Source organism: Mobula birostris, chromosome 20 (genome assembly GCF_030028105.1).
Source record: "Mobula birostris isolate sMobBir1 chromosome 20, sMobBir1.hap1, whole genome shotgun sequence".
NCBI lineage: Eukaryota > Metazoa > Chordata > Chondrichthyes > Myliobatiformes > Myliobatidae > Mobula > Mobula birostris.
The window spans coordinates 51,638,495-51,660,928 of record NC_092389.1 but is presented as its reverse complement, the minus strand read 5'-3'; the positions used below and the strand labels follow the sequence as shown (position 1 = coordinate 51,660,928).

Below are 22,434 nucleotides of genomic sequence, written 5' to 3'. Positions count from 1 at the left end.
GGCAGTGAGATGTGTAGGCAGAGGGGGAGGATGGTGAAGTGCAGAACTAATTTTTTTTTTAAGCCACTTACGGTGGGATAACACTTTCATCCCAGAAGTGAGTCTCTTCTGCACGGTCTCCAATGAGAGTATCGAACAAGGGGTAATCAGCAAGGTGCTGGAAATCCAAAGCAACACACACACACAAAATGGTGGAGGAACTCAGCAGGCCAGGCGGCGTCCACGGAAAAGAGTACAGCCGACGTTTTGGGCCGAGACCCTCCTTTGAAAGGGATGGATAAGATAGAATCGGAAAGTTGTTTCCATTGGTAGGTGAGACTAGAACTAGGAGACATACCCTCAAGATTCAGGGGAGAAGATTTAGGATGGAGATGAGGAGAAACTGTTTTTCCCAGAAGAGTGGTGAATCTGTGGAATTCTCTGCCCAGGGAAGCAACGGAGGCTTCTTCACGAAATATATTTAAGATACTATTAGATGGGTTTTTACATAGTAGGGGAATTAAGGGTTATAAGGAAAAGGCAGGTAGATGGAGCTGAGTTTACGGACAGATCAGCCGTGATCTTATTGAATGGCAGGGCAGGCTCAGTGGGCCGGATGGCTGACTCCAGCTCCTATTTCTTATGTTCCTATCGGTACTCAATGACAGTATTTCTCCCTTTTAATAAGGGGGCCAGAACTACGCAGTTGTGGCTGCTTTGGCGTCTTGTACAGTTGTAACGGTACTTCCATTTTCTACATTAGCCCTTCTGCAGTGACGGTCCAAAGTGCCCCCCGCCTTCCAAACTCTTGCTGCTGCCGTCGGCTAAGCTACCGTGATTTGGTCCACAAGAACCCCTCGATCCCCTGGTCTCCGCCTTTCTCCCTGAAGGTAACCTGTCTGCCCTTTCGACTCTTGATAAAGAGCATGGTGTCACAGCTCCATTTGCCTGGGATTTTGCTCAGCTTCCTGATGTTCCGGGTCGCCCCGTCCCAGGGTCCTGATACCCGCGGTTTCCATGATCTCAGGTGTCTTGTATCCTGCCTCCTCCCAGCGCTTTGGCGCATTAATTGTACATCTGTCTGGTTTTTCATAAATTCCACTGTACCTTTCTCTTCTGTAAACGCCCACAGGAAAAATCTATCTCCGGGTAGTATATTGTAACTTTGATAACAAATTTTACTTTGAACGTGTCCTTCCATATAAATGGTAAGAAACTGGGGACAACCTACTGATGAAGGGTCCCCGACTGATCTCCCTTTTTACGGGTGCCCCACGGCCTGCTGACTGTTTCCCGCGCCTCTGGTCGTGTTTTTTTTTTAGCTTCCAATCCGATCGAGCGGTTGCGTTTGTTTCCGATCCCCGCTGGAGGGGGGAGCCGCGCTAACGCAGCAGTTAGTGCGACTGGAAATTATTTCGGCCCGGGACGCTTGGCGAAGTTTGTGCATTCTCTCCCTGTGACCGTGCAGGTTTCAATAGACAATAGGTGCAGGAGTGGGCCATTCGGCCCTTCGAGCCAGCACCACCATTCACTGTGATCACGGCTGATCATCCACAATCAGTACCCTGTTCCTGCCTTCTCCCCATATGCCTTCACTCCGCTATCTTTAAGAGCTCTATCTAACTCTTTCTTGAAAGCATCTAGAGAATTGGCCTCCACTGCCTTCTGAGGCAGAGCATTCCACAGAACCACAACCCCCTGTGTGAAAAAGTTTTTCCTCAACTCCGTCCTAAATTGTCTACCCCTTATTCTCAAATTGTGGCCTCTGGTTCTGGACTCCCCCAACATCGGGAACATGTTTCCTGCCTCCAGCGTGTCCGATCCCTTAATAATCTTATATGTTTCAATTAGATCCCCTATCATCCTTCTAAATTCCAGAGTATACAAGCCCAGTCGCTCCAATCTTTCGACATCTGACAGTCCCACCATCCCGGGAATTAACCTCGTGAACCTACGCTGCACTCCCTCAATAGCAAGAGTGTCCTTCCTCAAATTTGGAGACCAAAACTGCACACAATACACCAGGTGTGGTCTCACCAGGGCCCTGTACAACTGCAGAAGGACCTCTTTGCTCCTATACTCAACTCCCCTTGTTATGAAGGCCAGCATGCCATTAGCTTTCTGCACTGCCTGCTGTACCTGCATGCTTACTTTCAGTGACTGATGTACAAGAACACCTCGATCTTGTTCCTAACTTGACACCATTCAGATAGTAATCTGCCTTCCTGTTCTTGCCACCAAAGTGGATAACCTCACATTTATCCACATTAAACTGCATCTGCCCACTCACCCAACCCGTCCAAGTCGTCCTGCATTATCACGACATCCTCCGCACATTTCACGTTCCCTCCGGGCGCTGTGGTTTCCTCCCACAGTCCAAGGACGTACCGGTTGGTAGGTTAATTGGTCATTGTAGATTGCCTCGTGATTAAGCTGGGGTAAAGTAGTTGGGTTGCTGGGCGGCTTCGCTCCACACTGTGTCTCTGTATAAAACTATAAAATGCTTCCCTGGTATCCTCTGATTGAATGCCTTTAGAAGATCCAAATACGGTACGTCTCCAGATGCTCCCCTATTGCCTCTTCCCTTTTACTCCCCCCCCCCCCCCAAAAAAAAACTAGCGGACTTGCCTGTCATGAAAACCACATTTCATAAAAGCCCACCTTTTCGCTCTGTTGTCTTCCCCCCCCCCCCACCTTCCAGTCCTGAAGGCAGGTCTCGGGCCGAAACATTGATTGTTTACTCAGTTACCATCTTGTGTGGGCATGTGGCCAAGTGGTTAAGGCATTGGACTAGCGATCTGAAGGTCGTGAGTTCGAACCCCAGCTGAGGGAATGTGTTGTGTCCTTGAGCAAGGCACCTAACCACACATTGCTCTGTGACGACACCAGTGCCAGGCTGTATGGGTCCTAATGCCCTTCCCTTGGACAACATCGGTGTCATGGAGATTTGAGGCTTGCAGCATGGGCAACTGCCGGTCTTCCATACAACCTTGCCCAGGCCTGCGCCCTGGAGAGTGAAGACTTTCCAGGCGCAGATCCATGGTCTCGCAAGACTAACGGATGCCTTAAAAAATAACATCTTGTGTGTGCTGCTTTGGAATTCCAGCGTCTGCAGACTTACTCCAACCTCGCTAGATGGTCAACTGTTTCTGTCACCTTCTCTTTGGCTCCTTGAGCCATGAGCCCCATCTCTGGTTTTTCCAATCCACTCGCCCCTCTAGAACTCGTCAAATTCTTTTTTTGCAAACTAAATGATGTCTCCACACTTTCTCTGCGGCTAAATTCCTTTGAAGCCCCTCTATCACAGGGCATTGGCGCCCGGCACCCGTGTGCCTTTAGTCTCAGTTTCCCTTTGTGACACAGTGATTGTTACGAGTTCCTCTGCATGCTCAAAAGCATCGGCTGTCTTTGTGAAATGCTCTGGTTAAGAATGCTACCGCTATGTAGTTGGCATTTTTATTTTGACAGTTTTCTAATTGTATCGGGTCCTGTTTTGGCTTTGGCTAAAGGTAAGGAGCTATGTTGTCCAACTTAGGAAGATTGTGTCAGCCATTTTGGGGTTGGTTTGGTACGTGTTGTAACTTTCTACCCAGTGGGATTGGATGTAAGATTTGAGAGCGCTGGACGGGATCAGGTTTCTGAAGGGCAGTAGTCTGGTTTGGGTTTTTATTTTGGGAGGGGGGAGCAGAGCACAGGGGAAAGCTGCCTGAAGGACAGACCCCGTTGTGAGAAGGGCTTTGTACAGCAATACGCCCCCCGACTGCATCAGAAACGAGCTCCAATGTTTATGTGCATATCGGACTGGTTTAACGGTGATGGGCCCCTTTTATCTTCCTTTTCCTTTTCCAATCAACGGATTGTTAAAGTTGAAATGTCTGTAAACATAGACCCACTTTTGAGTTTACGCTGGCGTTTTCGGGCGAACAGTAGCCGTGACGTGGGGCAGTGTTTACACGGCGCTCTCTACAGTCAATAGGAGCATCCCGCCTTTCCTGTCTGGTTGAACCCCGAGTCGTGCTGACGCTAAACGTACTGTGTATCGTTTATGAAAGCTGGCCTTCTCGCTGCTGAGTCGCCTGGCTGTTAGCGAGCCGGTTAAAAAGCTGAGTCCGTGTACCAGCCCCGACGCGAGACTTGCATCCGGGAACATTTGCCCCGCCCGCCGCTGCGGAAACTGATGCAAAGCATTGATCAATCTTGTCGGCCGGTTTCGCTGCCCGGCCGCCTCACGCTTGCTTTAACCCATCCTCTTCCTTTTTCTTTCCCCCGTATCCACCTTCCAAGAACTTCCTGTCCAGCACAGTACAGACCATCGTGCTGTGCCGACGTTTTAACCTGCCCTGAGATCGATCTAACCCTTCCCTCCCACAGAGCCCTCCGTTTTTCTGTCACCCATGTGCCCGATCTTAAGAGTTTCTTACATGCCCCTAATGCATCTACCCTTACCACCACCCCTGGCAGGGCGTTCCACACACCCACCACTCTCTGTGTAACCTCTCTGTACTTTCAAGATCCAAGATTGTTGATTACCAAGTGTAAGTGAGAACAAAAATGATTGTTACTTTGATTTCCGCCGTTCCCTTTATAAATTGTGTCGTTCCCCCCACCCCTGGGTATTTTGTTATTTCTGCTCTGGGGAGAAACCTCTGTCTGAGCCGTTTGTTATGTTGTAAGAATTGCCTCTTGCAGCAGTGACCAGTGAGACACAGAGGAATCCTTTATCGTTTAAACTAACAAGTGTGTTAATTCATACACCAAATGTCTTGTGTGCACACCCACTAAGTATCCCTGACTCTCCTGAACAGCAAAGGTATTACCCGGGCAAAGGAGTCTACGCCGGCTAGGCATTCCTCTGTCAACAACAGGAATTCTACAGATGCTGGAAATTCAAGCAACACACATCAAAGTTGCTGGTGAACGCAGCAGGCCAGGCAGCATCTCTAGGAAGAGGTACAGTCGACGTTTTGGCCCTGAAACGTCGACTGTACCTCTTCCTAGAGATTCCTCTGTCAATCTACCTCTCTACCAGAGACCTTTAGATTCAGATCCAGGGAATAACCGTCAAACACAGTTGACTTAAAAGTACATACTGTTTATTAGCAAGCCTGCATTCTCAGTTGGCAAAACAGAGCCGCTGCTCACCGAGCTGGGGAAAATCTGCAGCTGAGTGAGCCCAGAACACTGTGTGGAGCTGCTGATATACATTGTTATCACATATTTTGATAAGGGTAGATCGAGAAGCCTTCTCATGGAACAAGCACCTCTTTGTTCATACATAATTTATACTTTATTGTCGCCAAACAATTGATACTAGAACGTACGATCATCACAGTGATATTTGATTCTGCACTTCCCGCTACCTGGATTACAAATTTAAATTATAAATCATAAATAGAAAATAGAAAAATGGAAAGTAAGGTAGTGTAAAAAAAAAAACCGAGAGTCAGGTCCGGATATTTGGAGGGTACGGACCAGATCCGGGTCAGGATCCGTTCAGCAGTCTTATCACAGTTGGAAAGAAGCTGTTCCCAAATCTGGCCGTACGAGTCTTCAAGCTCCTGAGCCTTCTCCCGGAGGGAAGAGGGACGAAAAATGTGTTGGCTGGGTGGGCCGTGTCCTTGATTATCCCGGCAGCACTGCTCCGACAGCGTGCGGTGTAAATTATTATCACAGCACAGCTTGTCAAGCTGCCAATAAGTCAGTTAGGTTTTCGCCCCTTTAATTCTGCATATAATTCCTCATCTCGTAGTCCCGGTTCGCCCGCCACATCTTTCCCGCAGGGTTGCTCACGCTTCTAACTGCGATGGTTATTCTTCGAAGTTGCTGCTACAAAGCATCCACTTTTATATCCATTCCTCATCGATTCAAATATCGCATTCCAGTGTCATTGGCCACAGGTCGTGTGTCTGTCCTTTAACACCTTGTTATTGCCCCTGCTCCAAGCCAGCGTCCACTCATGCCCTCTTTCCATCAAGTGACAGTCGATAATTGTCACTTGTTCTCAATCAGCAACCAGCTCGAACCACTCCAGGCAGGCACCAAGCCCAACATTCACAAACCTGCATGTTCTATCCAACCAAGAGACATCTCACAAATAACTCCTTCTTTGGGAATGATCCCCAGACCAGCAGATTGCCTGAAGAATAGTTGTGTCCTCTTTAAAACATTGTTCTCCATTTTGTGAGCTTGACACGCTGGCCTTGATCAGAGTGTCTTCACAAAATGGCAGCCTCCATCCCCAAGCACGCGGCAAGGACGAAGACAATTAGTCCGTCTGCTCTCACTGTCCACGATTCATTCGAACTCACTGGTTTGTAGACTGTCGTCCTTTCTGACCAACAGTTATCTTGTACACCTCTATCAAGTCGCCTCTCATCCTCCTCCACTCCAAAGAGAAAAGCCCTCGCTGTATGTTTTTTTGCTGTCATAATTGTATGGTCTATACTACTGTGTAAAAATCTTTGACAGAGATGAAGCCCATTTTTTTACTGGGTGTCTGAAAAGATGCAGCTTATAAGTCCTTCGCTGACAGCCACCGAACCTAGTGGTGAGAAAGGCACTGTTCTCAAACTCCGTACGTCTAGGGCACCACGCACTGCATCCGTAAAGCAAACAGCGTTGTCAAGGACCCCACGCACCCCTCTTACAAACTCTTCTCCCTCCCGCCGTCTGGCAAAAGGCACCAAAGCATTCGGGCTCTCGCGACCAGACTATGCAACAGTTTCTTCCCCCAAGCCATCAGACTGCTCAATACCCAGAGTCTAGACTGACACCAACCTACTGCCCTCTACTGTGCCTATTGTCTTGTTTATTATTTACTGTAATGCCTGCACTGTTTTGTGCACTTTATGCAGTCCTGGGTAGGTCTGTAGTTTTTGTGTTGTTTTATGTAGGTCTGGTGGCAGACACCAACAGAATCAACAAACTCATTCGTAAGGCCAGTGATGTTGTGGGGCTGGAACTGGACTCTCTGACGGTGGCGTCTGAAAAGAGGATGCTGTCCAAGTTGCATTCCATCTTGGACAATGTCTCCCATCCACTACATAATGTACTGGGTGGGCACAGGAGTACATTCAGCCAGAGACTCATTCCACCGAGATGCAGCACAGAGCGTCATAGGAAGTCATTCCTGCCTGTGGCCATCAAACTTTACAACTCCTCCCTTGGAGGGTCAGACACCCTGAGCCAATAGGCTGGTCCTGGAATTATTTCCTGGCATAATTTACATATTACTATTTAACTATTTATGGTTCTATTACTATTTATTATTTATGGAGCAACTGTAACGAAAACCAATTTCCCCCGGGATGGATAAAGTATGACTATGGCTATGACCATGTAGTTCAGTGTAGTTTTTGTTTTGTTCATGTAGCACCAGGGTCCTGAAAAACGCCTCGTTTTTACTGTGTACTGTACCAGCAGTTACGGTCAAAACAACAATAAAAAGTGACTTGACTTGACATGACATGATGTGCCCCAGGAGGTTGGGATGTCTCGACCACCTGCACCCCGATCTGTGCGAATACTGTCCCCGTGCAGTGAACTGTCGGCAAGCCATCACAGATCGTACAATTAAAAAGAAAGCACGTTTGCAAACGTCGGCTTCATTGACCAGTTAGCATGAAAAAATGAAAAGGGCCCATTGCAGTGAACCCAATTCAAATGTACACAGAGAAGTTGGAGCTCATCTTGAGGTCTGTCTAACTCACGTGCTGGACCCCTCGGTCTGCGTTAACGTGGCTCGAGGTCCATCTCGAACGACTGGGCTCTCCCACAGGAGTATTGGTCTGCCTCCTTGGAGCCAGTCACCTGCACAGAGCACCCTGCGCAGCAGGGACGACATCGACGGCCGCCTACCCCCCTGTCTCCTCCAGGTCCCTCCGCTGAAAAGGCCTCGGCCCACACCACAAAAACCACTCAAGACCCTTCCCCCTAATTCCACTGTCCAGATTCGCTGACTCAGCATTCCCGTTGAATAACGCCCGTTATCTCAGCTCAATCCCAAACGGACTGAAAGCAGAACAGCTAAAATTAAATATCTACAGCATAGCAGTTAACGTAAACCAGGGCATTACACATTTAATGCTCAGACTTGACTGGGGGTCTGTATTTGTCACCGTGGAGTGGAGAGGGAGTTTGTAAATCTGGCGGGAGCAAAGGATGTTGGGAATGGTGAGGGTGGGAGCGCCCACGGGAGGGGGTGTGGACGGGTGGCAGAGAAGGAGTGCCAGGGGTGGGGGGGAGCGGTGGGGGTGCAGACTCACCCAGCCCTGAGACACCAGGCTGGATCATTTGATTCCAAACAATCAGTTTATTGATCGTTACAGAATATCTCTCTGGTGCTTCCCTCTCCCTTCCCCTTTTCCCCAACCATGATTCCCTTCTCCCTTCCCCTTTTCCCCAACCATGATTCCACCCCTCCCTTCCCTTTTTCCCAACCATGATTCCACGCCTCCCTTCTCTTTTCCAACCATGATTCCCTCTCCCTTCCCCTTTTCCAACCATGATTCCCCTCTCCCTTCCCCTTTTCCCAACCATGATTCCCCTCTCCCTTCCCCTTTTCCCCAACCATGATTCCACCCCTCCCCTTCCCCTTTTCCCAACCATGATTCCACGCCTCCCTTCCTCTTTTTCCAACCATGATTCCCCTCTCCCTTCCCCTTTTCCCCAACCATGATTCCCCTCTCCCTTCCCCTTTTCCAACCATAATTCCCCTCTCCCTTCCCCTTTTCCCAACCATGATTCCCCTCTCTATTCCCCTGTTCCCAAACCATGATTCCCCTCTCCCTTCCCCTTTCCCAACCATGATTCCCCTCTCCTTCCCCTTTTCCCAACCATGATTCCCCCTCTCCCTTCCCCTTTTCCCAACCATGATTCCCCCTCTCCCTTCCCCTTTTCCCAACCATGATTCCCCTCTCCCTTCCCCTTTTCCCACCATGATTCCCCCTCTCCCTTCCTCTTTTCCCAACCATGATTCCCCTCTCCCTTCCCCATTTCCCAACCAATGATTCCCCTCTCCCTTCCCCTTTTCCCGACCATGATTCCCCCTCTCCCTTCCCCTTTTCCCAACCATGATTCCGCCTCTACTCCTTTCCCCTTTTCCCGACCATGATTCCCCCTCTCCCTTCCCCTTTTCCCAACCATGATTCCCCCTCTCCCTTCCCCATTTCCCAACCATGATTCCCCATCCCCTTCCCCCTTTTCCCAACCATGATTCCCCCTTCTCCCTTCTCCTTTTCCCAACCATGATTCCCCCTCTCCTTCCCCTTTTCCCAACCATGATTCCCCCTCTCCCTTCCCCTTTTTCCCAACCATGATTCCCCATCCCCTTTCTCCCTTTTCTCAACCATGATTCCCCTCTCCATTCCCCTTTTCCCACTCTCAGTCCACAACAGAGACCCGTATCAGAATCAGGTTTATCTTCACTCACATCTGTCATGAATTTGTTTTGTTTTGTGGCAGCAGGACAGTGCAATGCATAGAGTTCTGTGCAAAAGTCTTCGGCTCCCTGGCTGTAGATATGTGCCGGAGGTATTCCGGATTAATTCAGGATGGCGTTGTGATTGACAGATTGCCCTTTTGTTTGTCAGGACATCTCCCGCAATGGCTCGAATTCCCATGGGCAAAGTCCTTCTGCGAAATGTCATTCGACACACACGATGCACACAACAAGGTAAATGGAAGGGTTTAACTTACGAGGAGCGTTTGATGGCTCTGGGCCTGTACTCGCTGGAGTTCAGAAGAACGGGGTTGTTGGGGAGGGGCGGGGGAGATGTCATTAAAACCTGTTGAAATTTGAAAGAGCAAGATAGAATGGATGTGGAGAGGATGTTTCCCATAGTCGAGAGGGGGTCTAGGGGCAGCCTCAGAATGGAGGGGCGTCCATTCAGATCAGAGGTGAGGAGGGGTTTCTTTGCCAGAGGGTGGTGAATCTGTTTAATTCGTTGCCAGGGGCGGCTGTGGAGGGTAGGCCATTCAGCGTATACTTAAAGTGGAGGTTCTTGATTAGTCAGGGCGTCGAGGATTGCGGGGCGGAGGCAGGAGAGTACATCTGAGAGGCATGGCGGAATGCGGGGGTCGACTCGATGGGCTGAATGGCCTAATTCTGCTTTCTATGTGTCTCAAGGTGAGGGGGGGGTGGGGTCTGGAATCGTCTGCCCCACCGAGTGGTGGAAGCTGAGTCACTGAAGTATTTACGGTTGGGGGGGGCAGAGGGAGTGTCTGCAGACCAAAAGGGTGCGGGGAAACCGGGGGAGTGGAGGCCAGCGTTGATCGGCCGTGATTACGTTGAACGATGGGCCAGGGTTAGAGACCTGACTCTGCCGCCCCCTGGTCCTGGAGAGGGAACCACAACCTGGGAAAGCTTTAGAGAGGGTGCAGAGGAGATTTACCAGGATGCTGCGCGTCTCAGAGTCAGAATCGGTTTATTATCACTGGGGGCTTCACTCAGCAGCGGCGGTTCAATACAATGCATAATCCAGCAGAGAGAGAAAAATATAATAAATAAACTAGTCGTGGTCGTGGTGGTGGCTATCCCTCGAGGTCGAGGATGATGGTCTTCGTTCCGTACAGAGCGAAGATGCCTGTGCGTGTATTTGTTTAACGTGTACTTGGTGTTGCACTCCAAGAAGCACGCGGTACTTCACAAATCAACCGACTGATTCCGACGGCATGGAAACCACGGCGATCGGAGCTGATGGATTTGTTGCAGCCTTCACGAGGAATTCTGCAGATGCTGGAAATTCAAGCAACACACATCAAAGTTGCTGGTGAACGCAGCAGGCCAGGCAGCATCTCTAGGAAGAGGTACAGTCGACGTTTCGGGCCGAGACCCTTCGTCAGGACTAACTGAAGGAAGAGCTAGTAAGAGTCTTGACGAAGGGTCTCGGCCCGAAACGTCGACTGTACCTCTTGCTAGAGATGCTGCCTGGCCTGCTGCATTCACCAGCAACTTTGACGTGTGTTGCCGCAGCCTTCATCCGCCTTCACGGCCGTTGAGTTCAAAGTCACTTCGTCCGCCTGTTCCACCGTTGAGGTCTTGGTTGGACTGTTCTTTGTCAGGGACCTCACCCTCGACCTTACCGCCATGGGTGACCCTACCAGGAGCATAGCTCCAGACGGCATTGCTCTCGGGATCACAGGACCACACAAGCTTCTCCACCGCAACAAGGTGACAATCCACAGAGAAGAAATAAACAAGTAATCAATTAGGTATATTGACTAGATTTGAAAAAAAAACATGCAAAAACAGAAATGCTGTATATTTAAAAAGAGAAGTGAGGTCGTGTCCAAAGATTCAATGTCCATTTAGGAATCGGATGGCAGAGGGGAAGAAGCTGTTCCTGAATCGCTGAGTGTGTGTCTTCAGGCTCCTGTACCTCCTCCCTGATGGTAGCAGTGAGAAGAGGTTGAGCGAGCCAGGGCTTTTCTCTTTGGAGGGCGAGAGGCGACTTGATAGAGCTGCACAAGACGATGCGAGGCGAATGTTGAGTGGACCAGCCAGGGGGTGGCTGTGCTGGATTGTCCTGTGTTCTTTATCGTAGTCGTGGGGCGGGGTTAGCGTGGACCAGTTTCCTCGCGCAGTCCACAGACGTACCGGTCAGCGGGATGATTGGTCGCTGTAAATTTGTCCTCTGATCAGGCTGGGGTTAAATCGGCGGGTTGCAGGGCAGGTTGAGAGCCTGTTCCGTGCTGCTTCTCCAAATAATCAAAATAGGTTGAAAACAACAAAGTTGACAAGGCTGCGTCTGCTGGTCACCCCCCGGTTCGTGTCGAGCAGAAAATGCATCTTGAACTACAAGCGGAAAAGACTTCTCTGAGTTTAAGTTCTGAGTAAATTTAATATCAAAGAACATGCGTGTCACCGTATAAAACCCTGGGGTTTGTTTTCTTGCGGGCATTCTCAGCAAATCCGCGAACCGTCATAGAATCAATGGAAGACCGTGCAGAAGACAACGAACTGTGCAAATGCAAAAAGAAAGAAATAATAATGATAAATAAGTAAGCAATAGATATCGAGAACGTGAGGTGAAGAGTCCTTGAAAGCGAGTCCATAGGTTGTGGGAACAGCTCAGTGATGGGGTGAATGAAGTTATCCCCTCTGGTTCAGAAGTGTGATGGATGAGGGGTAATAACTGTTCCTGAACCTGGTGGTGTGGGTCCTGAGGCTCCCGTACCTCCTCCCTGATGGTTGAGTGGTGATAACTGTTCCTGGTGGTGTGGGTCCTGAGGCTCCTGTACCTCCTTCCTGATGGTCGAGGGGTAATAACTGTTCCTGAACCTGGTGGTGTGGGTCCTGAGGCTCCTGTACCTCCTTCCTGGTGGTTGAGGGGTAATAACTGTTCCTGAACCTGGTGCTGTGGGTCCTGAGGCTCCTGTACCTCCTTCCTGATGGTTGAGGGGTGATAACTGTTCCTGAACCTGATGGTGTGGGTCCTGAGGCTCCTGTACCTCCTTCCCGATGGCAGCAGTGAGAAGAGAGCATGTCCTGGGTGGTGGGGGTCCCTGATGATGGCTGCTGCTTTCCTGCGACGGCATTTCACGTAGATGTGCTCAATGGTGGGGAGTGCTTTGCCCGTGATGGACTGGGCCGTATCCAGTACCTGTTGTAGGACTTTCTGCTCAAGGGCATTGATGTTTCCATACCAGGTCGTGATGCAGCCAGCTGTATGGAACCGAAAGGTTGAGAGAGGGTGGGGTTTGGAGGGTGGGGGGGGCTGGGAAACGCAGGCAGACGGGACTCGCTCAGGAAGGCACCTGGCTCGGTCTGGGTGTGTTGAATTGGAACTGGTTTCTTATTGTCAACCTGCATGCCACTCGTACAGAACAACAGGCACAGGATGCGGGAGGAACTCAGCAGGTCAGGCAGCATCCATGGAGAGGAATAAACAGCCGGCGTTTCAGGCCGTGACCCCTCATCAGGACTGGAAAGGAAGTGGGGAAGAGGCCAGGATAAAAAGATGGGGGGTGGGAAAAGGAAGGAGGACAAGCTGGGAGGTGATGGGTGGGTGGGTGGGGGAGGGAAGGGTGAACCTGGGGGGGGGGTGCAGGACTGGAAAGGAAGGGGGAAGACCCAGAGTCAGAAGGTGGGCGGAGGGAAAGGTGTGCAAGCCAGCTGGTGAAGGGGTGAGACTGGAGGAGGGGGAAAGGTGGGTGGGGGAGGGGGATGAATTGAGACACCGGGAGGTGATGAGTGGGGAAGGTAAAGGGCTGGAGAGGAAGGAATCTGATGGGAGAGGAGAGTGGACCGTGGGAGAAAGGGAAGGAGGAGGGACACCAGGGGGAGGTGATGGGTGGGAAAGGTAAAGGGCTGGAGAGGAAGGAATCTGATGGGAGAGGAGAGTGGACCGTGGGAGAAAGGGAAGGAGGAGGGACACCAGGGGGAGGTGATGGGTGGGAAAGGTAAAGGGCTGGAGAGGAAGGAATCTGATCGGAGAGGAGAGTGGACCGTGGGAGAAAGGGAAGGAGGAGGGACACCAGGGGGAGGTGATGGGTGGGAAAGGTAAAGGGCTGGAGAGGAAGGAATCTGATCGGAGAGGAGAGTGGACGGTGGGAGAAAGGGAAGGAGGAGGGACACCAGGGGGAGGTGATGGGTGGGAAAGGTAAAGGGCTGGAGAGGAAGGAATCTGATCGGAGAGGAGAGTGGACCGTGGGAGAAAGGGAAGGAGGAGGGACACCAGGGGGAGGTGATGGGTGGGAAAGGTAAAGGGCTGGAGAGGAAGGAATATGACAGGAGAGGAGAGTGGACCATGGGAGAAAGGGAAGGAGGAGGGACACCAGGGGGAGGTGATGGGGGGGAAAGGTAAAGGGCTGGAGAGAAAGGAATCTGATGGGAGAGGAGAGTGGACCATGGGAGAAAGGGAAGGAGGAGGGACACCAGGGGGAGGTGATGGGTGGGAAAGGTAAAGGGCTGGAGAGGAAGGAATCTGATCGGAGAGGAGAGTGGACCGTGGGAGAAAGGGAAGGAGGAGGGACACCAGGCGAGGAGAGGAGGTAAGGGGCCAAAGTGGGGAAGTGAAGAAGAGGAAAGGGGAGGGGAAAAAAAATACCGGAAGTTGGAGAAATCAGTGTTGATGCCATCAGGTTGGGGGCTACCCAGACGGAATATGAGGTGTTGCTCCTCCACTCTGAGACTGGCCTCATCGTAGCAGACGAGGAGGCTGTGGACCCGAATGTCCGGTCGTGCGGGCCGAACCCTTACACGGTGTGTTGAGGTGGAACCAGGTGAATCAATAGGGTAAATGATTACAGAGAAACGCAGTGCAGGCGAACCCGTAATGAGGTCAAGAGTCCATCTTGTGCTTGGAGGCCACTCGTTGGTCAGGGTCGACCATGGATGTTGTGTCTTAGCTGTCTAGATACACAAGCCCGGGCAGTACGATACGGAGAGCGAGCTATTGCCCCGTGTAACAGGCTCCCCCTCTCCACATAGCTGATGAACCCAAAGGATCGGCAGAGACCGATACAGTTTGGTACCAGCGGCGTCACAGGGCAATACACAATAGACAATAGGTGCAAGAGTAGGCCATTTGACCCTTCGAGCCAGCACTGCCATTCACTGTGATCATCCACAATCAGTATCCAGTTCCTGCCTTCTCCCCATAACCTTTGATTCCGCTATCTTTAAGAGCTCTATCCATCTCTTTCTTGAAAGCATCCAGAGACTTGGCCTCCACAGCCTTCTGGGGCAGAGCATTCCATATATCCACCACTCTCTGGGTGAAAAAGTTTTTCCTCAACTCTGTTCTAAATGGTCTACCCCTTATTCTTAAACTGTGGCCTCTGGTTCTGGACTCACCCATCAGCGGGAACATGCTGATTATACTAAGCCACACTCAGGTTGGAGGAACAACACCTTATATTCCGTCTGGGTAGCCTCCAACCTGATGGCATGAACATCTTTCTTCCCGGACCTCCTGTCCCATGATCCTCTCGTATCCCCTTTTGCCAATCACTTGTCCAGCTCTTGGCTCTATCTCTCCCCCTCCTGTCTTCTCCTATCATTTTGGATCTCCCCCTCCCCCTCCAACTTTCAAATCCCTTACTCACTCTTCCTTCAGTTAGTCCTGACGAAGGGTCTCGGCCTGAAACGTCGACTGTACCTCTTCCTAGAGATGCTGCCTGGCCTGCAGCGTTCACCAGCACCTTTTATGTGTGTAGCGGGAACATGCTTCCTACCTCCAGCGTGTCCAATCCCTTCAATGTTTCAATAAGATCCCCCCTCAGCCTTCTAAATTCCAGAGTATACAAGCCCAGTCGCTCCAATCTTTCGACATATGACAGTCCCCGCCATCCCGGGAATTAACCTTGTGAACCTACACTGCACTCCCTCAATAGCAAGCATGTCCTTCCTCAAATTTGGAGACCAAAACTGCACACAATACTCCAGGTGTGGTCTCACCACGGCCCTGTACAGCTGCCAAGTTGCCAGTCAGTGTTGAACTCAACATCGGACTGCCTCAGGGACTCCAGCTCCGGATTTTTCCCTTGGAGGTTCACTCCCGAAGCCTTCCCCGTGAGCGGGTACAGCCGCAAGGCAGCGGAGGTTTGAGATCAGAGCTCCCCTTCTCCTAGATGAGCTGCCAACCATGGCTGATGAGCCCCGTCTGCCCGGAGCGACTGGTTTTAAGGTGCCGGTAACCTGCCTTTGCCCTTTCTCCTGTCAGTAGAAATGGTTCTGCTGGGCTCAGTAGCTCAGCCTCACGTAAAGGCCGGGAGCTGGACTTGGTCATCAGAGGCTGTTGGAGGCACATGCCACTGGGAGTGCTTAATAGATAGTCCCCAGTACCACCCCCGACTATAACAACTTTAAGGAAGCTTCGTCGTGGCTATCCCTCGAGGTCGGGGATGATGGTCCTCGTTCTGTTGATCTATTTGTGGGCTCTCAAGTGGCTTATGAGTCCAATCTAATTAACGAAGCTTATTGTATTAGGCAATGAGTTAATATTACTACAGCAAGCTAGTATCTGCCTTGAGCCTGGTGCAACGTGCTTTCAGGCTTTTGTATTTTCTGCCCGATGGGGGAGGGGGAGAAGAGAGAATGTCTGGGGTGAGTGGGGGTCCGGCGGAGAATACTGAGGGATTGTTTTTTTTGACTCGGTACGAGGTCAGCGATAACGAAAGGATTTCACAACAGAGGGAGCAAGAGGTCAAGACTATCGGAGTGCGGAGATGCAGGAAGTAGTAGTACTGAAGGACGTGACAGGGACAGGAAGGGCTGGATCCAGCGTTCCCTCTGATTCTTGTTTTGGACCAGCCCGTTGCTCTGAGCGGGAATTTTTTTTTTTTTAACACGGCCTGAAAATCACGCGGCACTTCAATGAAACTGTACTTTAAAAAAAAATTCCAGCTGCGTGGCAATGAAGGCTACGTGCGCGGAAGCATTTCGGTTACGCTGTGGCCGCGCACTCTGAGGGAACGGTGGTTGGATCCTCCCCACTTTTAAACCCAAGACCTTCTTGCCCTTGCTCCAGGCTGGGGTCCCGTCAGCTCCGGTGACCAGCCGGCCCCCCCACACCCCCGGGATTTCATTCGCTCCCTCTGCTTTTCCGCAGATTCAGGAGGAGTCGGAAATGTGGAAGATCAGAGAAAAAGAGAAGCAAGCAAGTAGGATGAGGTTTCACCGCCAGCGAAGGCCGTCCACGAGCTTGCCAGGGTAAGCTTCAATTCCCTTGTCGGAAACGTGAGTCTTCGACGAGCTGACGTTCTTTTCCCGATCTGCCACTGCTCGCCTGGATTCATGGGCAAAGGGGGAGGGTGTCACCGAAATCGACCTCATGGGAAGTTTTAGAGTCGTAGGGTCAGAGAAAACGGCAGAAGGGCCTCGGCCTGAAATGTCAACTGTTTATTCCTCTCCATATCTGACCTGCCGAGTTCTTCCAGCATTTTGTGTGTGTGTGTCTGTGTGTGTATGTGTTGCTTTCTGTACCTTCTGTGGGATGCCCTTCAGAGTAGAGACCATTCAATACAGAAACAGGCCTTTTGGCCCATCTAGTCCATACTGAGCCATTAATCTGCCTATTCCCACCGACCTGCACCGGGGACCAGAGCTGTCCATACCCCTCCCGTCCATGTACCAATCCAAGTTTCTCTTCACTGTTGAAATTGAACCGGCCTCCACCACTTGTGCTGGCAGCTCGTTCCACACTCTCACCACCCTCTGGGTGAAGACGTTTTCCCCCTTAAATGTTTCACCTTTCACCCTCAACCCACGACCTCGCGTTGTCGTCCCACCCAACCTCAGCGGACAAAGCCTGCTTGCATTTATCCTATCTATACCCCTCACAATTTTGAATACCTCAATCTTCTACATTCCAGGGAATAAAGTCCTAACCTATCCAATCTTTCCCTAAAGCTCAGGTCCTCCAGTCCCAGAAATATTTTCTCTGCACTCTTTCACCCTTATTTACATCTTTCCTGTAGCTAGGTGACCTAAAGTGCGCACAGTACTCCAAATTAGGCCTCGCCAATGTCTTATACAACTGCAGCATAGCAACCCAACTCCTGTAGTCAATACATTGATTTATGAAGGCCAATAAATTCCTCAAAGACCCCCAAACAGATTTGTCAGGCAAGATTAGTCTACACTCTTATTCCTTCTATCATGGTGTATGGCCGTACACTTCCCGACACTGTATTCCATCTGCCACTTCTTTGCCCGCTCTCCTAATCTGTGTAAGTCCTTCTGCAGCCTCTCTGCTTCCTCAACACTACCTGCCCCTCCGCGTATCTTCGTGTTGGCCGCAAAGCCATCAATTCCGTCATCTAAGTCATTGACATATAAGGTAAGAGGAAGCTGTCTCAACACAGACCCCTGTGGAACACCACTAGTCTCCGGCAGCCAATCAGAAAAGACTCCCTTTATTCCCACTCTTTGCCTCCAGCCAATCAGCCAATGCCCTATCCATGCTAGTATCTTTCCCGTAATACTCTTGAGTTCTTGCTAAGTTGCCTTGTGAATGGTACCTTGTCAAAGGCCTTCTGAAAATTCCCAGTGCACACCATCCACCGACTCTCCTTTGTCTATCCTGCTTGTTATTTCTTCAAAGAATTCCAACAGATTTGTCAGGGAAGTTTCTCCCTTGAGGAAACCAAGCTGACTACTTCATCGTGTGCCTCCAAGTACCCTGAGACATCATCCTCAATAATCGACTCCCAACGTCTTCCCAACCACTGAAGTCAGGCTTAAGGCTGATTTGTACTTTTGCGTCAACTCGACGCCGTAGGTACGGTGTCGCCGCGAACCCTACGCAGGGCCTACGCGGATCCCTACGCCGTAGCCTGACGCGCACCTCTCCTAACATGTAAGTGCGCGTAGCGGCAATGCAGACCGCAACAACTGTGATTGGTCTGCCTGTGAGCACGTATTTCTCCCTACGCTGCAATAGCTTCCCATCGGCCGACTGAAGGGCAGGGAAGGAACTCTGGCTGCAATGCTTTCCATAAAGCTTTACAGACCTCCGAAATTACGGAGGACACATTTCGCTTTTACTAAAAAAAGATGCTCGCTTTAAACTTGTTTACCCCGAGAAAGACTGCCATGACCATGAAGTCTTGCGCGGGCAGGTGTGTGCGCGTGCGCGACGTGCCCGAATTGCAGAGCGACGTAGACACACCAACGCACAAGTATAAATGCTGACAACGTGCGTAGGCCACTTGCATAGGTTACGGCGTCAAGTTGACGCAGAAGCATAAATCAGCCTTAACTGGCTTGCAATTTCTTATCTTCTGCCTCCCTCCCTTCTTAAAAGAGTGAAGTAACATGTTGCTATTTTTCCAGTCTTTCAGATCCATTCCAGAACTTGCTCAGACTTTCCCTATAACTCGAGTCCCCGAGTCCCAGCATTAACTTAGATTATGAGGACACTCAGTCCTCTTTTATTGTCATTTAGAAATGCATACATGCATTAAGAAATGGTACAATGTTTCTCCAGAGTGATATCACAGAAAACAGGACAAACCAAAGACTAACCCTGACAGAACCACATAATTATAACATATAGTTACAGCAGTGCAAAGCAATACCATAATTTGATGAAGAGCAGACCATGGGCACGGTAAAAAAAAAGTCTCAAAGTCCCCAAGTCGATCGACTCCCGAGTCCCTGATAGCAGGCGGCAAAAGGGAGAAACTCCCTGCCATAAACCTCCAGGCACCGTCAACTTGCCGATGCCTTGGAAGCAGCTGACCACAGCCGACACTGAGTCTGTCCATCCGAAAACTTCGAGCCTCCGAGCAGCCCCTCCGATACAGCCTCCCGAGCGCCTTCGACCCCTCCCCGGCCGCTGAAACACGCAAAGCCGAGGATTTCAGGGCCTTCTGCTCCGGAGATTCCAGTTACCACACAGTAGCAGCGGCAGCGAAGCGGGCATTTCGGAAGTTTTCCAGATGTTCCTCCGTACTCTCACGTCCATCTCCATCAAATCAGGATTGTGCACGGTCCCCTACTTGACAGATTACAGGTATCATTCACCGGAGAGGCCGCGTGCGCTGCCATCACGCCGCCATCTTCTCCCCCCTCCTTTTATCACCAATTCCCGAAGACTCAGGTCCTCAAGTCCCGGCAAATTTTGGGTGAATTTTATTCGAAGCATTTCATGTTTATTTTTCCTTAAAAGTGTGCATAGTGTCATAAGATTTAGTAAAGTTACCGAAAAGGGTGTAGACCATTCCAAGCTCACAATAGTCAAGTGGAGAACATAGATCACAGAATAGTACAGCACAGTACAGGCCCTTCGGCCCACAATGTTGTGCCGACCCTCAAACCCTGCCTCTCATATAACCCCCCACCTTAAATTCCTCCATATACCTCCATCCAGGCAGTTTTTGATAGGATGGAGATGAGACACAGGAGTAGACTTGGGCCATTTGAGAAGGTGGGGGAGTGGGACTAAATGGCAGCTCATGATAAAATGGCAGAGCAGACTCGATGGGCCGAATGGCCGACTTCTGCTCCTTTGTCTTATGGTCTAAAGTCTGCTCTGCCATTCCATCACGGCTGATCTATTATCCCTCTCAACCCCACTCTGCTGTCTTTTCCCCATAACCTTTGATGCCCCGACGAATCAAAGACCAATCCAGCTCCGCTTTAAGTATACCCCATGGCTCGGACTCCACAGACGTCTGTGGCAATGAATTCCACAGATTCATCACCCTCTGGCTAAAGAAATTCCTCCTCGTCTCTGACAACCCTCTATTCTGAGGCTGTGTCCTCTGGGTCTTAGACTCTCCCACCATCGGGGGCGGAGGGGGTGTGAGAAGATGGCGGCGCGATGCAGCGCATGCGGCCTCTCCGGTGAATGATATCGGTATCTGTCAAGTAGGATGCCGTGCACAATCCTGATTTGATGGGGACGGACGTGAGAAGCACGGAGGAACTTCTGGAATGCCTGCTTCGCTGCCGCTGCTACTGTGTGATTGAGAATCTCCGGAGGGGGAAGGCCTCGAATCCTCGGCCTTGCCTGTTGCTGGTGGCCGGGGCGGGGTGGAAGTGCTCGGCAGAGATGGTGCTCAGTGTCGGAGGGCTGGTCAGAGGCTCGAAGTATTCGGACAGACTCAGGAGTCGGCTGTGGTTGGGTGCTTACAATGGTGCTGCATCGGCAAGATGGCGGTGCTGGAGGTTCAGGGCAGGGAGAGTTTCTCCCTTCTAACGTCTGCGTGAGATGATGGGACTTTGGAGACTTTGAGACTTCTTTTACCGTGCCCACGGTCTGTTCTTCATCAAATTACGGTATTGCTTTGCACTGTTCTAACTATATGTTATAATTATGTGGTTTTTGTCAATTTTTTAGTCTTGGTTTGTCCTGTGTTTCTGTGATATCTACTGGAGGAATATTGTATCGTTTCTTAATGCATGCGTTATTAAATGACAATAAACGAGGACTGAGTGTCCTCATAATCTAATCTAATCCTCTTCACATCCACTCTATCCAGACTGTTCAACGTTCAGTCTGTTTCAGTGAGATCCTCTTCACTCTTCCAAACTTCAGGGAGCACATCCGGCCGGGTAAATTTAAATCAGAACTCGGCAATCCAGAGTGACATTGAGGAAGACTTTGTTTCAGGGGCTTGTTTCAGCTATAGGCCAGACACATTTACATGAGGGGAAATTATAACAGGCTGCCCACAGTGGTGAGGAGTGAAGATCTGAAAACCAGACTCAGAACCGAATCAGAATCAGGTTTACTATCGCCAGAATGTGACGTGAAACTTGTTAACTTAGCAGCAGCAGTTCAATGCAACACATAATATAGAAGAGAGAAAACCCCAAAATAATGATAAATAGATAAATAATTCAGTTACAGTAGATGTATATTGAATAGATTTAAAAACAGAAATACTGTATATTAAAACAGTGTGGTAGTGTCCAAGGGTTCAATGTCCATTTAGGAATCGGATGGCAGAGGGGAAGAAGCTGTTCCTGAATCGCTGAGTGTGTGCCTTCAGGCTCCTGTACCTCCTCCCTGATGGTAACAATGAGAAGAGGGCATGTCCTGGGTGCTGGAGGTCCTTAATAATGGACGCTGCCTTTCTGAGACACCGCTCCCTGAAGATGGCCTGGGTACTTTGTAGGCCAGTGCCCAAGATGGAGCTGACTAGATTTACAATCCTCTGCAGCTTCTTTCAGTCCTGTGCAGTAGCCCCTCCATACCAGACAGTGATGCAGCCTGTCAGAATGCTCTCCACGGAACATCTATAGAAGTGTTTGAGTGTATTTGTTGACATACCTAATCTCTTCAAGCTCCCAATGAAGTATAGCCACTGTCTTGTCTTCTTTATAACAACATCGATATGTTGGGACTGGGTTAGATCCTCAGAGATCTTGACACCCAGGAACTTGAAGCTGCTCACTCTCTCCTTTTCTGATCCCTCTACGAGATCCAGCCATTAGCTTTATTTGCTGTGCCTACGTCGAAACGTACAGTGAAGCGTGTTGTTGTGTCACCGGGCTATTGTGCTGAGAGGAGAACTGGACTATTCCCAGGGATGCAATGTTTCTAAACCTGGATTTGGGCCTGTCGATCGGTATGAATGGTGGGACAATAGTCTACCCTACTTTCAGTGCAGAACAGTGCTGAAACCAATAGATTAGCTTTATTTGTCACATGTACAATGAAATATGCGGTGAAACGGGTCGTTTGCATCAAATAAAATCAGCAAGGATGCGCTGGGGGCAGCCCGCGAGTGTCGGCGTGCTTCCAAAGCCAACCTGGCATGCCCACAACTCGCCAACCCTAACCCGTGCGCCTTTGGAACGTGGGAGGAAACCGGAGCGCCCAGCGGAAACCCACCCGGTCATGTGACCGGGGCAAACTCCTTGCCGTCAGTGGCGGGAATCGAGCCCCACCCATTGATCACTGGCTGGCACCGTCGAGCGATACGCTAACCTTCCGGTTTTCCAGTTTAAGCTGGCACCGCTGAAGGCTGGCGCCATTGCTCGCTGGCTGGCACTGTTGA

The 22,434-nt window shown here is 50.4% G+C and overlaps 1 protein-coding gene across 1 annotated transcript in view; it reads left to right on the top strand.

Annotated features, from left to right (window-relative positions):
• Positions 1-802: 802 nt before the first annotated feature.
• The window catches only part of nkapd1 (NKAP domain containing 1), a 53,112-nt gene continuing 31,480 nt past the window's right edge, over positions 803-22,434 (top strand). The window contains 4 exon segments of the mRNA XM_072238557.1: positions 803-869; positions 9,570-9,636; positions 9,638-9,652; positions 16,533-16,633. Coding sequence (XP_072094658.1) covers positions 9,583-9,636; positions 9,638-9,652; positions 16,533-16,633 — 170 coding nt within the window. The 5' untranslated portion in view covers positions 803-869; positions 9,570-9,582.